This window comes from Urocitellus parryii, chromosome 6, assembly GCF_045843805.1.
Source record: "Urocitellus parryii isolate mUroPar1 chromosome 6, mUroPar1.hap1, whole genome shotgun sequence".
Classification (NCBI taxonomy): domain Eukaryota; kingdom Metazoa; phylum Chordata; class Mammalia; order Rodentia; family Sciuridae; genus Urocitellus; species Urocitellus parryii.
In genome coordinates, this window is record NC_135536.1 from 119,889,161 (window position 1) to 119,906,599 (window position 17,439).

A 17,439-nucleotide genomic window follows, 5' to 3' on the forward strand; every position below is an offset into this window, starting at 1 on the left:
AGAGGATTTGTCACTGATGTACAGAAATGCCTTTGATTTATGGGCATTGATTTTATATCCTGTTACTGTGCTGAATTCATTTATTAGTTCTAGAAGTGTTCTGGTGGGATTTTTCGGATCCTCTAAGTATACAGTGATGTCATTGGCAAATAGTGATAGTTTGAATTCTTTTCCTGTTGGTATCCCTTTAATTTCTTTCATCTAATTGTTCTGGCTAGTGTTTCAAGGACTATGTTAAATACAAGTGGTGAAAGAGGGCATCCCTGTCTTGTTCCAGTTTTTAGAGGGAATGCCTTCAATTTTTCTCCATTTATAATGATGTTGGCCTTGGGCTTAGCATAGATAGATTTAACAATGTTGAGATATGTTCCTGTTATTCCTAGCTTTTCTAGTGTTTTGAACATGAAGGGAGGCTGTATTTTGTTGAATGTTTTTTATGCATCTATTGGGATGATTATATGCTTTTTATCTTTTAAGTCTATTGATGTGATGAATTACATTTATTGATTTCTGTATGTTGAACCAACCTTATATCCCTGAGATGAACCCTACTATCTTTTTAGTATATTTTTGTATTCGATTTTCCAGAATTTTGTTGACAATTTTTGCATCTATGTTCATTTTAGAGATATTGGTCTGAAATTATCTTTCCTTGATGCATCTTTGTCTGGTTTTGGAATCAATGATAAAATAAAAAATAGAAGCAACTCCAAACCCTGGCCCCATATGATGAGTTTGGAAGTGTTCTTTTTCTATTTCATAGACTAATTTGAGGAGTATTGGTATTAGTTCATCTTTGAAGGTCCTGTAGAACTCAGCTGTAAATCCATCTGCTCGTGGGCTTTTCTTGGTTGGTAGGCTTTTGATTGGGTTTTCTATATCATTGCTTCTGTTTAACTTGTGTATATCATCCTGATTCAGTTTGGGTAAGTCATATGTCTCTAGAAATTTGTTGATACCTTCAACATTCTCTTTCAAAATAGTCTCTAATTATCTTCTGTATTTCTGTAGTATCCTCATGATATTTCCTTTTTTATCATGGATTTTAGTAATTTGACTAATCTCTCCTTCTCTTCATTAGCATGACTAAGGCTTTTATCAATGTTATTTATTTTTTCAAAGAACCAACTTTTTGTTTTGTTAATTTTTTCATTTAATTCATTTGTTTCAATTTGACTGATTTTGGCTCTTATTTTAATTATTTCCTGTCTTCTACTGCTTTTGGTATTTATCTGTTCTTTTTCTAGGGCTTTGAGATATAATTTGAGGTCATTTATTTGTAGACTTTTTCTTCTTTTAAGGAATGAACTCCATGCAATGAATTTTCCTGTTAGTATTGCTTTCATAGTGTCCCAGAGATTCTGATATGTTGTATCAGTGTTCTCATTTACCTCTAAGCATTTTTTAATCTTCTCTTTGATGTCTTTTGCAACCCATTGTTCATTCAATAGCATATTATTTAGTCTTCAGGGTTTGGAGTTGCTTCTATTTTTTATTTTATCATTGATTTCTAATTTCATTCTATTATGACCTGATAGAATGCAGAGTAGTATCTCTACCTTTTTTGTATTTGCTAAGAGTTGCTTTGTGGCTTAATATCTGGTCTATTTTAGAGAAGTATCCATGTGCTTCTGAGAAGAAAGTGTATTCACTCAGTGATAGATGAAATATTCTGTACATGTTTGTTAACTCTAAGTTATTGATTATATTATTGAGTTCTGTAATTTCTTTGTTTAGCTTTTATTTGGAAGATCTGTCCAGTGATGAAAGAGGTGTGTTAAAGTCACCCGGTATTATTGTATTATGGTCTATTTGACTCTTGAAGTTGAGAAGAGTTTGTTTGATGAGCATAAATGCTCCATTTTGGACAGCATATATATTTATAATTGTTATATCTTGTTGATGTATGGTTTCCTTAAGCAATATGAAATGGCCTTCTTTGGTTAACTTTGGCTTGAAGGCTACATTATTTGATATGAGAATGGAAACTCCTGCTTGTTTACGCAGTCCATGTGAATGGTATGTTTTTTTCCCAACCTTTTACCTTTGGTCTGTGGATGTCTTTTCCTTTGAGATGAATATCTTGAAGGCAGCATATTGTTGAGTCTTTTTTTTTAAGTCCAATCTGCCAGTCTATATCTTTTGATTAATGAGTTTAGGTCATTAACATTCAGGGTTATTATTGAGACATGGTTTGTAATCATAATCATTTTTGTTTGTTTTTTGGTATTTAACTTGACTTGGTTTCTCCTTTTATTGTTTTTTCCTTTAGTGTAATACTTCCCTTTGCTGATTTTCATTATTGTTTTTCATTTCCTCCTCATGGAATATTCTGTCGAGGATGTTCTATAGTGCAGGCTTCCTAGTTGTAAATTCTTTTAACTTTTGTTTATCATGGAAGGTTTTTATTTCATCATCAAATCTAAAGCTTAATTTTGCTGGATGTAAGATTCTTTGTTAGCATCCATTTTCTTTCAGAGCTTGGTATATGTTATTCCATGATCTTCGAGCTTCAAGGGTCTGGATTGAGAAATCTGCAGATATGCTATAATGGTTTCCCCCATATGTAATCTGACTCCTTTCTCTTGTCACCTTTAAAATTCTCTCCTTATTCTCTGTGTTAGGCATTTTCATTATAATGTGCCTTGGTGTGGATTTGCTGTGATTTTGTACATTTGGTGTCCTGTAAGCCTCTTGTATTTTATTTTCCAATTCATTCTTTAGGTTTGGAAAAATTGCTATAATTATTACATTGAATAGATTGATTGTTCCTTTGATTTGTAACTCTGTGCCTTCCTCTATCCCAATAATTCTTTTTTTTTAAGAGAGAGAGAAATTTTTTTTAATATTTATTTTTTAGTTTTCGGCGGACACAACATCTTTGTTTGTATGTGGTGTTGAGGATCGGACCCGGGCCACACGAACACCAGGCGAGCGCACTACCGCTTGAGCCACATCCTCAGCCATATCCCAATAATTATTTAAATTTTGTTTTTTCATGTTATCCCATAATTCATGGATGTTCTGCTTATGGTTTCTTACCATCTTCACTGTGTGATCAACTTTATTTTCAAGATTATACATTTTGTTTTCATTGTGTAAGGTTCTGTCTTCCAAGGGATTTAATCTGTTGGTGATGCTTTCTATTGAGTTTTTAATTTTTTAATTTATTGTTCTTTTTTTAATTGCTTTTTTTAAATATATGACCCCAGAATGCATCACAATTCTTACAACACATATAGAACACAATTTTTCATATCTCTGTTTGTATATAAAGTATGTTCACACCAATTCATGTCTTCATACGTGTACTTTGGATAATGATGACCATCACATTCGACCATCATTGCTAACCCTCTTCCCCTCCCCTTCCACATCTCTGCCTTATCTAGAGTTCGTCTATTCCTCCCATGCTGGCTCTTCCTACCCCACTATGAGTCAGTCACCTTATATCAGAGAAAACATTCACCATTTGTTTTGGGGGGGGATTGGCTAACTTCACTTAGCATTATCTTCTTCAACTCCTCCATTTACCTGCAAATACCATGATTTTATTCTCTTTTATTGCAGAGTAAAATTCCATTGTGTATATATGCCACATTTTTTTAATCCATTTACCTACTGAAGGGCATCTAGTTTGGTTCCATAATTTAGCTATTGTGAATTGTGCTGCTATAAACATTGATGTGGCTGTGTCCCTGTGGTATGCTGTTTTTAAGTCCTCTGGGTATAGACCAAGGAGAGGGATAGCTGGGTCAAATGGTGGTTCCATTCCCAGTTTTCCAAGGAATCTCCATACTGCTTTTCATATTGGCTGCACCAATTTGCAGTCCCACCAGCAATGTATGAGTGTTCTTCCCAATCTGTGTACCTTTCATTTCCTTTTCTTTCCTTATTATACTACATTGAACTTCCAGTATGATTTTGAGTAGAAGTGGTGAGAGAGGACATTCTTGCCTTATTCCTAATCTTAGGGAGAAAGCTTCTAGTTCGCAAAATTAAATATGATTTAGCTGTAATTTCTTGTAGATAATCTTTGACAATCCACGAGTCTATAATGATAGTTAAAATAAAATTAGATGATTATCTTCTGAGTTTGACAAGAGACGAGTTAAATATGTCAAAATCTAGATACATAAAAGTCTCAAATATTTAGATGGAACTGTACCACTGGGGCAAAAAAAAAAAAAATGAGGAGAAGTGTTTCCTTTTAAATGTATTTCATTCCATGAATGAAGACAAAATAGTAGAATATCATAATCATAGTTTTATATTCTTCAATGAATTCATAGCCCTAGGCTTAATCATCAGTGACTGCTAAGATGAAAAAAAGAATGACACTCTGACATAATTTGGCTCCTGATCAAAGAATTCTACCACGTGTAGTCTTTCCAAAAGGGATAAATATAAGTAAGAGCAAATCTCTGGATCCAACTTCCAATTTTCAGGAAATACTGAGGAAAAAGAATATGTTGAACTTTACCATGTGTATGCAGTCAGGAAAATCTTAAGGAAAAGAGAGGGATGGAGGAAAAATCTACAGATAAAAAAACTTAAAAGATATACTAAAAAATTTTTACACAGACAGTAAAAAGTAGTTAAGACTAAATTGTGGATATACACTTGGTGTTAGAGCTGTACACTTAGATGATAAAAGAATAAAGTGTGAGGAAATGATCACTATAAATGTCAGGAGAGTGGGCAGTTTAGAAGGGAAAGAGAGGGTATAACTAGACCTTTTTAATAACAAAATTATAGACCTGGATTGTGGTTACAAGAGTGTTTTTTTTATTAACTAAGCTATGTATTTATTTCATGTGGTTTTCTGTATGTATGTTTTATTTCATAATACAAAAGATTTTAACCAGAAAGGGTCTGTGTGTGTATGTGTGTGTGTGTACATATATTGAAATCAGGACTAGTGTCTGATTTTTTTTTCTTTGTTACCTACTTCACTTACTTAGCATAGTACCCAGATATGATATAATATTTTTATAATTAAGCTCTTGTACAAAATCAGTAAGTTAGATTATGTCTCCTCCCCAAACTGCTAATGAAAACCTTAATGTAATATCTTGTCTTCCAATATAATTTATAAATCAGATATAATTTAATTTTTTATTTATTTTTTTTAGTTGTAGGTGGGACACAATATCTTTATTTCATTTTATGAGGATCAACCCAGAGCCTCTCGCATGCCAGGAAAGCACTCCACCACTGAGCCACAACCCCAGCCCATATATGCTTTAATTTTTAAAGACCAAAAAGAATTTTCTTATTTTAATAAATTGACTTCAAGACTTTTTGATACTTCACAATTTTCTCAGTTGGGTCTTAAAAATATACCTGATGGCTACGAAAAATAAGACTTTTTTGGTACCAAGAATAAATAGATTGAGAATAAATAAATATTAATGATCAAATTCAATTGAACATTTAAAAAGAATAGTGGTTTATGTGGTCAAGAATAGTAGAGAATGCAGTTAATCAGTGCATTAAGATACACAGCAGCTGCATATTCTTGTATATAATGCTTAAAACAAGGAAGTCCTTTTGTTAGACATCACTGTGCTCAGCCAAACTGTTCTGCATTGAAGACATCCAAACAGGATGACTCAAACAAGAATCTTACCTGGTTATGTAACAGAACAGTTTACAGTGGTTTAACACGTCTCAGTTTCCGCCTCTAGAATGCAACTTCTAGCTAGGCCATTCTGGCAGGGCCAGACTGAGAGGGCAGGTCCCATTCTGTGAGGGAACCACTCACTTACTTAGTGGTTTCACTTACTGCTTAGAATTCTACCTATTGTTTGGGCTTGGATGTAGCTCAGTGGCAAAGCGCCTGCCTTGCATTTGCAAAGCCCTGGGTTAGACCCCCAGTTCCAAATAAGACACCCCCCCAAAAAAAGAACCCCACCAAAGAAAATAAGATTAAAAAAAAGAATTCTACCTGTTGTTTTATCTGACTAGTTTCAAGTGATTCTTTCTAATAATGTCTAAAGAAGTTATTTTAGTTTGGAACTTAATAAACACAAAGCACAGTTCATTCAGTATGTGCATACTGAATGCACGTACACAGTATGCCATTTATTAAATGCCTAATGATACCAAAGGTTCTCACCAAAATAGTATACAGTGGGGCTTTATTAAGGAATTGGTAAAAGTCCAACTCTATGTTCTAGTTCAGTCTAGATATCTTTTCTCAACTTAATTCTATATCAGTTCCTAATCATCCTGTATGTTTTGTGAGGATCTGTACCTTTACTGTTTATCCAGTCAAACCAATCCCTTTCTGGCATGAGGGCTAAAGCAGTAATTGATGAAGATTCCAAGTTTCCCTTTGCAGCTGTATTTATGTGACTCTAAGCACTTGCTGTCCCTACTTGGTATAGAATTTTGCTGTGCAGAAACTTGAAGCCATCCATTCAACTCATGTATATTTTGTGAAATTGCTGATGGCAGTTGCTTTTACATGTTTACTCTCTTGACATTGGTATAAGGCAATAGATTTAGGTAAACCACGGTTTTTGAAAATTCTTAACCACTGCAACTGCATAAGGATGTACTTTTTAATCCATCTAGGCTGCAATACTCTGGAGCTTTTGTTTAATATTTCTTAATGTCTTAGATATGTACTAGTATTCTATATACTCCCCTATTTGTAAAAAATAAGTTCTTGCACTCATCTCCAAAAGATTTGGTTTTATGATCCTTTTTTATCCTCTTTTCGTCTTTTCAGAGGAACATTTTTAGTGAGAGATTTTCTGATACAAAAATTCACTCATGCATTCACAATTATTTGGGGCAGAAAAGCTGTATTTCAAACTCCCCAACCACCACATACTTCTGACAGAATGGACAGTGAGATTTTTATGTCTTCTCAAAATATACTTTCAAATTCTGCGGCCTTCTGTTTGATGTTAAAATGTGCTTCTAGTCATTTGAGTTTAAAATTACAGAGAGAGCTGCCTGGACAGACCACCCAGGCTGGGTTCAAAGAAGTGCACTAAGACAGGTGCTCTTCAAATACAGGTTGTCTTTTCAAACAAGTTTACTGAGTGGACAGGTTTTTCTCTGACCCTGAAATGTTTGGCTCTCCCTCCCTTTTTTCCCATTCTTTGTGGAAGTTTCTTGGGAGAGTTTTGCAAGCATTCAGATTGTACAGATGGACATTCCATTTCCAAGTAAATGAGTTTCTTTAACATAGAGCACAGAGGGCATTAGGTAGGACATACTCCCAGATCATGTGTTGTTCACTTTTTTATGTATATTTATTTATAACTCATTAATTGTTTACCAGAGATTTGAGACAAGTAGTAGGAATTCTGCTAATAAAATGGAAAAATAGAAATTAAAAATCAAAGCCATAAAAATATAGATCAAAACAAAGGGAAAAATGATATTATTATAGGAATATGATGTTCTACACATCATTCTAAATATAATACCCCCATACATATTTTTAAAAGCCTTTGGGGATTATAGTTTTGTATGTTAACTCTGCCATAAAGCTATGTTGCACAAAAGAATATGTGATTGGCACACAAATAGAGTTATAAATTAGGAAACCAGGGAATATATTCTGCATATAGTCATGATAAAGGTGACATTTCAAACCAGTGGATAAAGAACAGATAACTCAGTCATATCATTACTGAGAAAATAAATTGAGGCTCTTAACTCATATTATATACCAGAATAAACTCAAAATGAATTAAGTGGCTTATAAAACCATAAAATTGTCACAGTAACAATTTGAAAAAAATAAATGAGTATTTGTTACCCTATCTGATTGTGAGAAAGAACTTTTGAAACATAAAAAGAAGGCAGAAAAAAGTAAACCACAAAGAAAAATCATTGGACTACATAAAATTATTCAGCTTCTATATATTAAAAATACCTTAAAATAACCTAAGCAAATTGAAAGACTAGAAGAAAGTACTAACATGTATTAACCCTTTGTGTATTTATAATGAGAAAATTTAATAAATCATTTTAAAAGACGAGAATCTTTAATAAAAGTATAAAAATTCAGAACTAAAACAAAATATAAGTATACATAACATCTGTATTTTGAAAAAAATAAAGTTAATCTCTCCTCTATACTTTATTTCTAAAACAAGTTTATATTATGGATTAGAATGCAAAATCCACAAAAGTACCAAAATTAAATATAAAAGAATATTTTTATAATCTGAACATAGAAAGGCCTTTCCATATCTGACAGGAAATCCAGATGTACTGAAGGAAATCTTGGCAGACTTCATATCAAGTAAAATTTTTTTTTAACTAAAAAATTTAGATAGCAACATACTGCAAAAGTTATTTGTACCATATGATGGAATAGTTAATGTGATTATCAATAAAGAAACTTCTAAATCAATAAGAAAAACACAAAAATCCCATTAGAAAAATGGGTAAAAGGCACACAATTATAATTCAGGAAAATAAAGATAGCTATAACAAATAAATACTTTTTTAAAAACCCTTTAATAATACTACTAGTAAAAGGAATAAAACCTTTAAAAATACCATTTGTATTTAGCTATCAAATTGGTAAAGATTTATTTTAAAGAAGTTTTTCATTGTTAGTGAAAACATGGGAAAATCTTTTTCTGGGAGTAAAAATGGATTTAAGTTTTCTTTTTATTCTGGAGGGCAGTTTGAATTTGACAATACCTACAGAAAGCCTTCAAAATGTTCAGTTCTGCCAGGCACAGTGACACACGCCTATAATTCCAGTAACTCAGGAGACTGGGACAGGAGGAAAGCCAGCCTTAGCATCTTAGCAAGGCCCGAAGTAACTTAGTGAGACCCTGTCTCAAAATTAAATATAAAAAGGGCTGGGGATGTGGCTTAGTAGTTAAGTGCCCCTGGTTAATCCCTGGTATATCCTCCCTCCCCCTGCCACCAAAAAAGTTCAATTCCTTTGATCCATACTTTCATTACTGGAAAATTATCCTAAACAGCAGGCAGAATGGTACAAAATGATTTATTCACCAGCCTTTGCAGATATGGGTTGTGCTGTTAAGCCTCCCAGCTCTCATCTACTATCCTATGTTTGCAGAGTTTCCAAGGTGCACAAGATGTCTCCCCAGCTCTACACCCTGAGAATTGTATCTAGGATGCAGGCATGACCAGGCTTTACAACCCAGCATATCCACTCCATGTTTTTACTATGAAACTAAAGAAGTAAAGAAGTAAGGACATCCCAAACTCTAGAAATTTAAGAGTTTGAGGCAGCTGTGTCTAGCATCCAAAGTCACAATGTCCATTCAGGCTACGGTGTATGGTGCCCAGTGATCTATTTTTATTTGCTTTAGGGGTTTCTGTTTGTTTTGTTTTGTTTTTGTTTTAATAGACCAGTTCAGTAGTTTGTGATTTGTGTATTAGACCTGAAAGTGTAGCACCTATGCCTGAGTTTTCCAAATTCTATGATATATTAACTAGCCTGTCACTTAATGTTCTTTCTGTTTCCATCAGCTGGAACTTTTTTCTTCTTGTGGATTGCAACTATTACCTCTGACTTAAAGCATGTTTTATAATACTGAAAATTGGACACAACAATAGTAAGATATTGTTGAACCAAAATTTTATGTCCATAGGGTGAGGCACTCTACAGTCTTTTAAAAATATTTCTCAATTTAAATATTCTAATTAGAAGAGGAATTTAGAATAATACATTAGGTATTAGAAAATTGTTCCAAGACTTCTAGGTTGACTCCAAAAAACAATATCAGTCTGATCCACTGGGGGTGCTGTTCCCTCTGAGACCAACAAAGGTTAGGTAGAAAAAATAATAATAAAATCAATTAAAAAAATAGATTGAAAAGAAAAAAAGAAAGAAAGAAAATACCACCCCTTAACTACCACCCCTTAACTATCTCAAACCCATGAAACCACATAATGGATACCTGAAGCTTCAATCAGAGACTAGGAAATTAAATAAAGTAGCACAGGTTACCCCACTGGTTCTTTTCTCTTCCTCCTCTTCCTCCTGCTTCTCCTCCCCCGACTACCCCCTTCCACCCACACACACTGGGGACTGAACCCAGGGGTGCTTTAAAACTGAGCTACAGTCCCAACCCTTGTCATTTTTATTGATATTAATAAATATGGGCTGGAGATGTGACTCAGTGGTAAAACACCTGGGGGTTCAATTTCTGGTACCAAAAAAAAAAAAAAAATGCAAATTGCTTGACATCACTCCCAGAGTTTCTGTTTACTAGATCTGAAGTGAAGCCTGAGAATTTGCATTTCTTACAAGTTCCCTGATAATATTGATGCTGATGATCCATGGATCACACTTTAAGAACTTACCATCCTAGAGGATTGGTTATAAAGAACTAAATCAAAACATTTATGGGACTTAAGCAAGAGATTTACTCAGATAGGCCAGAATAAACATTGATCACTCAGGCAATGCAGCTTTCAGTCACAGTATTCAAAATACCCAGGAAAGGGCCAGCCATGACCATTGAGAGTATTGCTTTAAAAGTTTCTTTGGATGATGGCATATTTTTTTAATCCTATAGGCAAAAATATTTCTTTGATCATTTTGACCTTAAACTGTTTGGGCCCATGACCAAATTGTGCTCCATCGGAATGATGTCCTCTTCTACCCAAACAGCCTCCAGGGAAGGTGTTGCCTCACATAGAAAGTCTCTAGTTTCTCCTCATGTCTGCTGTCTTCTTTTGTCTTCTGCCCTTATCCCAGACCATCAGATCTGATAACCGTCTCTTTTCTGGATATTTTTTATTATTGTTGTTGTTGTTATTATTATTATTATTTTAATGTGGTGCTGAGAATCAAACCCAGTGCTTCACATGTGCTAAGCAAGTGTTTTACCACTGAGCTCCAGCCCCAGCCCTCTTTTTCTGGATATTGTTTGAAGGATCAAAGATGATATTTAGTCTTAGGTTATTAAGAAATAGTCAAATAGACTAATAAATATGTTTTCACTGTTTACAGTTGCAACCAGTAGAAATAAATAAGAGATGTTAGTTACTACTGAACCCTGGGCTTTGGAGGAAAATTAGGTGCTTTTATATCTAGTTGATAGGCCTTGTATCTTATAGTACTTGGCTTGTTATTTTTAGAGTTAATTTCCATCCCATGCCTGTTCCTTTGGCAGTTCATTTTATGTATTTTAAATTGTTTGGAGAAGAGCTTCTCGTGTTTTACAAATGCTGTTTTTCTCTTTCTATTAGGTCTCTTTGCAATGCAATCAATGTTTACAACCTCACCTGTAATAACTGTTCAGAAAACTGCACCGATGTTCTGTTTAGTAACAAGATTACCTTCTTAATGGACCTCCTGATACACCAGTTGATGGTATGTAATATTATTGCTTTGAAAATTAAAAGCAGTTAAAGTTTGAGAAATATTCCCTGTGGAGAAAACTAAAAGAATTCTGTTTATTTACTCTCCATATTGGAGGGGGGGGGGGAGTGAAGATGATTAGGCGGGTAAAATAGGGATCAGTAGGAAAAACCCTTAATTTAAGAAAATGTGTATTGAATTCTCATACATTTAATATTTAATGGATGATAGATGTGTGACACTTGCTAAGAACACAAATTGGCATGGTTAGATTTGGCTTTGGAACCTGGTGGACCCAGTGCCAAACCTCTGAAGCCACAGGAATGAGTTCTATGGAAGGGAAGAAAGCTGAGAAAACCTCAAAACCTCTCACCAGCTTAGTTTAAAAGGTCAGTTTGAAAAGGATTTTTTGATAGTCATTTACATGTTTTTTTTTAGAAACTCCTCTGTAGGGACAAACCTGTTATACTTTTAAAATAGGAGCAAACAGCCAACTATAATCTAAAATTTTACTTCAGCTCACAGATGTTGAAAGAGGTAAGCTCAGTGGAATACCCAAACATTTAGGTCTGTCATCCACAATCTCCAGAACAGAACTCTGAGGCCAGAAGTTTCCTGGTGAGGTTTCTGAGTCCCTGAGGTACTGGCACAAAATCCCTCTCAAGCTGCAAGATTACAACATAGGACATTTATTTTTCAGAACTGATTTACTTTTACTCAGCACAGAGTTCTAATAGCTCTTCCTTACACTCTATAACTTTTGCTCCCTTCCTCCCTCCATCTGGTTAATTCTTACACGTTTTGCAGATTCTAATAGGCATAATGGTGCCTTCATGATTAAATCTTCTCTAACCTGATTCTTTCCCCAGTTCCAGGTTAAGAATATTTCTTATGTGATTCTAGATATTACATCTCTCCAGAATTGATTACATTGAATTGTCACTATTTACTTGTCCATTTCCCCAACATTAGCCATGAAAGTGTTTAGGACAGCAGGTACCTAATCACTATCTCTGAGATTCTAATACAGGACCTGGCACTTGGTAAGTTTAGCATACCATTGAATGAATGTATGAGTGAATAAATTAATCTTTATATATTGCAGGCTAGAAATCAGAAAGGTAATTATGAAGCCCTTACAGGCAGGCATACTGACAATGAGAGAGAAGAGCAGTACAGGAGAATAAAACAAGATAGATATAGAGCAGGACTATTACACAAACAGCAATAGTGATGTCAGTGAATCATCTGCCACAGACTAAATAAATTATATATGGTTTTATCACAAAAGTCATTAAAATATGGGTGAGACATTTTATCAAAAAAAATCTTCAAAAATAGTTGAAAGACAACACAAAGAGAAAGTTTAGTATTTGTTGGTTAGCCTTATATCTCAGGTATTTTGATATATATTGCCTCTCTTAATTTTCAAACCAGCCTTATCTGTTTCACAGATTAGGAAACTTGAATCACCAAGAGGTTGACTTTCCCAAGGCTACATAGATGTAAGCCAAGAGTTAATCATAGGTCTGTCAAATTGAGACCAGTAACTGACCAGTATTTTTCAAAATGTCCACTTCCTGAAAGACAAGAAAAAAAGTGAGGAACTCAGGCTGGGGATGTAGCTCAGTGAAGGGGTGCTTGCCTGGAATACAAAAAAAAAAAAAAAGTGGAATTATCACTGTATGGAAGAATCTAAGGAGACATAACAAATGTAATATGTGATCCTGGACCAGATAAAGACCATTAATGGGAAAACTGGCTAAATATTCATTTTTTCCTTTTCCTTAACTGTGCTATGATTTTATAAGAGGTTTGTAGGGGATTCTGGGTGAAGGGAACTTTTTACTCTGTTTATAACCTATTTGGTGGTTTAAAATGATTTCAAAATCAGATTGAAAACCAAAAATCTAGACCCTACATTCTCCCACTGTTCCATGCTATATCATCTGGAATAAGCTTACTCTTTAAAACTTATTCTCTATTGGTAATATAAGGGACATTACTTTGAACAGAACAGGTAACTGAAGAGAATGGCATTTGAAAGTGAGAGAATGAACAAGGTGACTTACTGAAAGAATCTTCCATCTTATCACACACAAGCTTCTGAGGGACATCTCATATTTAAACCATAACACCTAATTACATCCCAAAGACCTTACCTCCGCATATCACATAGGGAATGAAATTTCAACATTTGAATTTGGGGAGGGATACAAACATTCCATCCAGAACACATAGTAAAAGAATGGTATGATGATGACCCAAACATAGTGGTGGGAGCACAAAAGAAGGCGTTCATCACAAGGAGGAACATTTGAACTAGTTCTGACTTCTTCATAGTAGCTATCATTTATTAAGTTCCAACCATATTCCAGGAGCTTCTAAGTACCTTGATTATGTCCTTCATTAAATGCCCCAGTTTCTTTGAATAACATTCCCTTGTTTGTGACCTCAAGATTTCTTAACGCTCAGAAAGGCTTTTACTCTCTTCACCAATTGATTTCACCATATTCTGTGTTTGTTCTGCTCTGTGAATTTTGCTTAGTTCATAATTGGGATCCAAGGACATTTGCTGCCAAATACATTTTATCCTTCCTTTCCTTATATATGGCATTTCCTGTTTTTCTTTTATTCTCTTTATTCTATAGCTGTCAATTTTAATGTTGTTGTGACTGGGTTTGTGGCAGTAAGCAGCAAAGGATGTGTTTCCTGGTTTGGGTTAACTAGTGATGGTGGTTTTTATGTTTCTGGAAATCATTTGAGTGCATTTCCATTTTTCTTGCTAGCTGAATTTAATGTGCATGTAATTGAAATATGGACTACTAACTTATTCATGTCCTTTAATAAGAGGTAAGAAAATAGTCATTGGCACATTTTTCAGAAGGAAAAGGAAAAATACAAAAGAGGCTAATTAATTGTGATCTGGTAGAATTTATAAAATACTTGATTATCGGGTACTTCAGCCTTTCAGGTTCTTTGGCAAATCCAGATGCTTTAGAAGACATCTTTTTTCCAATCTAGCTTCTTAGAGTTTTGTTTTAGCACTTTTATATTTCATTTCAATTATCCTTTTCAAAGCACTGTTCAGATGCCACAGTTACAGAGGTACGTTAATACAGTTCCTTCATTCTAGAAGCCCACAGTTAAGAAGGGAAGAAATTACATACCGAAATATCAGAGACAAACTATGAGTAGTGCTATAATGTTATCAGAACCACAGAGTAGCCCAGGAAACATAGTAGAGTATCTAGCACATAATAGGTGCCTGTTAAAGATTTCATGAAGGAATTCTACTTGAGAATTTAGCAGGCTTTGGGAAAGAAATGGATTTGGTTATGCCTCAAATATAAATAGAATTTCTATAATTCTGAATTTATTATTTTCATAAAATATAAGTGAGCACTTGTAACACTATAAAAGTACATGCTTTTCTGGCAGTGTAAATGAAGATTTTGAATTTTTAGGATAAGCTCTCAGGGAATTTATTTGGATCCCTGCAAAACCAGGTTATTTAGACAAGTTTCCCCCAGGAATAGAAACTAACACCCACAAATTATCTTCCATGAAACTTGAAAGCTTTAAAATATGTTAAAATTGATTTCTATCTTCATTCATTAAGGAATTATTAAGCATCTTTTCTGAGCCTAGATCGCTTCAGTGGACCTAAGCCTTAAGATGTCCCCTTAAGGAGATCAGACATACACATTGGAAGGCAAAAAAAAAGACCAATAAAACAAGCAAAATAGCAGAATGGGAAGCCCCAGCTTTCATTCCCCCACAAAGACATTGATTTAACAAGAATATACTCGCCAGTATATCTTTATGAGAACTCCAGAAACCAGTTAAGAGTTGCTGTATCCCAGACAAACTCAAAGCCAAGAATAGCCACATTGAAACAAGTAAGAAGAGCTGTTTTCACTTTACCTATGATCACCCACCCTTTCGCAAGCCAACATAACTTCATGGCAGCAGAGAAGCTCACGGCTTCTTGGAGGTGTAGAGAAAGAACATTGGAACTTACACCAGTGTTTCAGCTTTTTGACAGGATGCCTGCAGAAGTGATTTCTGTCTTGCCTCACTCAGAGCTCTGAGAGACCCAGCATAGTTTGGATGCCGTGTGGCAACTGAATCCAAACAACAGCAGGGACAACTTACTGTAGCATCAGAGGGCCTGTAGGACCATAGAGGCCATTGCAGCTTGGCATGACCAGGAGAAGGCATTCAGCCTTCGGTTTCTCCCTTACAAAGGAAGAAGAGTGAGCATGTATTTATATTCCAGCTTTTTAAAGGTATATCTGAAGGACTGCTGTCTGTCTCAACTATCTTAAGGAGGCTTGCCTCTGTAGAACCAAAGAACTTATGAAGGTTAAGGCCAAGTCCAAAGGCATTAAGATTATGGACCTCTTGAAAAAGAAAGTAGCCATCCTCTCCCTGAGAAAGTGCATGTGTAACTCAGAGAAGCTGCATCCCCAAAAAAAGATTTTAGAGGCTCCCAAAACCTCTAGCCAGGATGATTGATGAGGATCTTCCCCTGTAAGAAGCTAGTTCATAAAGACCAGGAGAGGTAGATATTTTCTGAAATGCATAGATCCCATTAAAAGTTATAAGATACATAAAGAAACAGGAAAACATGGCCTTAACAAAGGAACAAACTAATCTGTCTTAAGCAGTCCTAAAAAAAAATAGATTTTGTATGAATTACTGGACAGAGAATATAAAACAGCTGTCATAAAGAGGCACTGTGATCTCAAGAAAACATTGGGAAAAATGAGAATATCAACAAGGATAGAAAACAGAATAAAGAGCCAAATAAATTTTGGAATAGCAAATAACTGCATTGAAAAACTGACCTTAGGGGTTCAACAGCAGACTTGATGAAGCAGAAGAAAGAATCAGCAATTCAAAGGTCATTTAAAATTATTCAGTGAGAAGGTCAAAAAGAAAAAATAATTTAAAAGAGTGATGAAAGCCTAAAGGACATGTAGTATAGAATGAAGCCAACCAATATATGCACTGTGAAAGTTATAAAGGAGAAAAGAAAAAGATGCAGAAAGTTTACTTTTAAAAATAATGGCCAAAAACCTTTCCAAATCTGGGGCGGGTAAATGCATATCCAGATTCAGAAGCTCAAAGTATCCCAAATAAAATAAACTCAAAGAAATGCATACCAAGGGCTAGGGATATAGATCAGTGATAGAGCACTGACCTAGAAATACACACTAAATCACATTATAATAAAGTTGTCCAAAGTAAAAACCAGCCAGACATGGTGGTGCATGCCTATAGTCCCAGTGGCTGGGGAGGCTGAAACAGGAGGATCATGAATTCAAAGTCAGCCTCACTAAGCAACTTAGTGAGTCCCTGTCTCTAAATAAAATACAAAATAGGGGATGTCGCTCAGTGGTTTAGTGCCCCTGAATTCAATCTTTAGCATCCAAAATAAATAAATAAACAAAGTAAAAACCAGAATGTTAAGCAGTAAGAGAAGAATGAATTGCCAAATACAAGGGAACATGCATAGTACTACCAGCTAATTTCTCAGCAGAAATCCAGCCAGAAAGAAATGGAATGATAATGTTCCAAAGTGAAAGCAAGAGAAAGCCTCCACAACATTGACCTTGGCAGTGAAACAAAAGCACAGGCAAAAAAGCAAAAATAGATAAATGGGACTACATTGAACAGAAAATCTTCTGCATAGCAAAGAAAACAATCAACAAAGTGAAAAGATGACCTACAGAATAGGAGAAAATATTTGCAAACTATATTTCTGATAAGTAGTGCTATAGTCTTAATGTTTGTGACTCACCAAAATTCATATGTTGAAACTTAATCACTAATGTTATACATTAGGAAGAGGGGTCTGTGGAAGGTAATTAGATTATGGTGGTAGAGCACTGCTGAGTAGGATTAGTGTCCTTATAAAAGAGACTCCCAAAAGCTGCCTTGCCCCTTTACCATATGAGGACACAACCAGAAGGTAGATCTCTGGTGGTGGGTACCCACTTTCTGGTGGGCCCTCACCAGATAATGAATATATCAGCACCTCAATCTTGGACTTCTCACCCCACTAAACTGCAAGCATTGAGTTTTTGTTGATTATAAGTTACCCAGTT

At 34.9% G+C, this 17,439-nt stretch overlaps 1 protein-coding gene across 5 annotated transcripts in view; it reads left to right on the forward strand.

Moving 5' to 3' along the window:
- Scaper (S-phase cyclin A associated protein in the ER) overlaps positions 1-17,439 on the forward strand; it is a 433,811-nt gene that overhangs the window by 332,588 nt on the left and 83,784 nt on the right. For all 5 annotated transcript variants that reach the window (XM_077799449.1, XM_077799452.1, XM_077799448.1 and 2 more), the window contains one exon: positions 11,212-11,335. In XM_077799449.1, the coding sequence (XP_077655575.1) occupies positions 11,212-11,335 (124 nt within the window). The remainder of the gene's footprint in view (positions 1-11,211; positions 11,336-17,439) is intronic.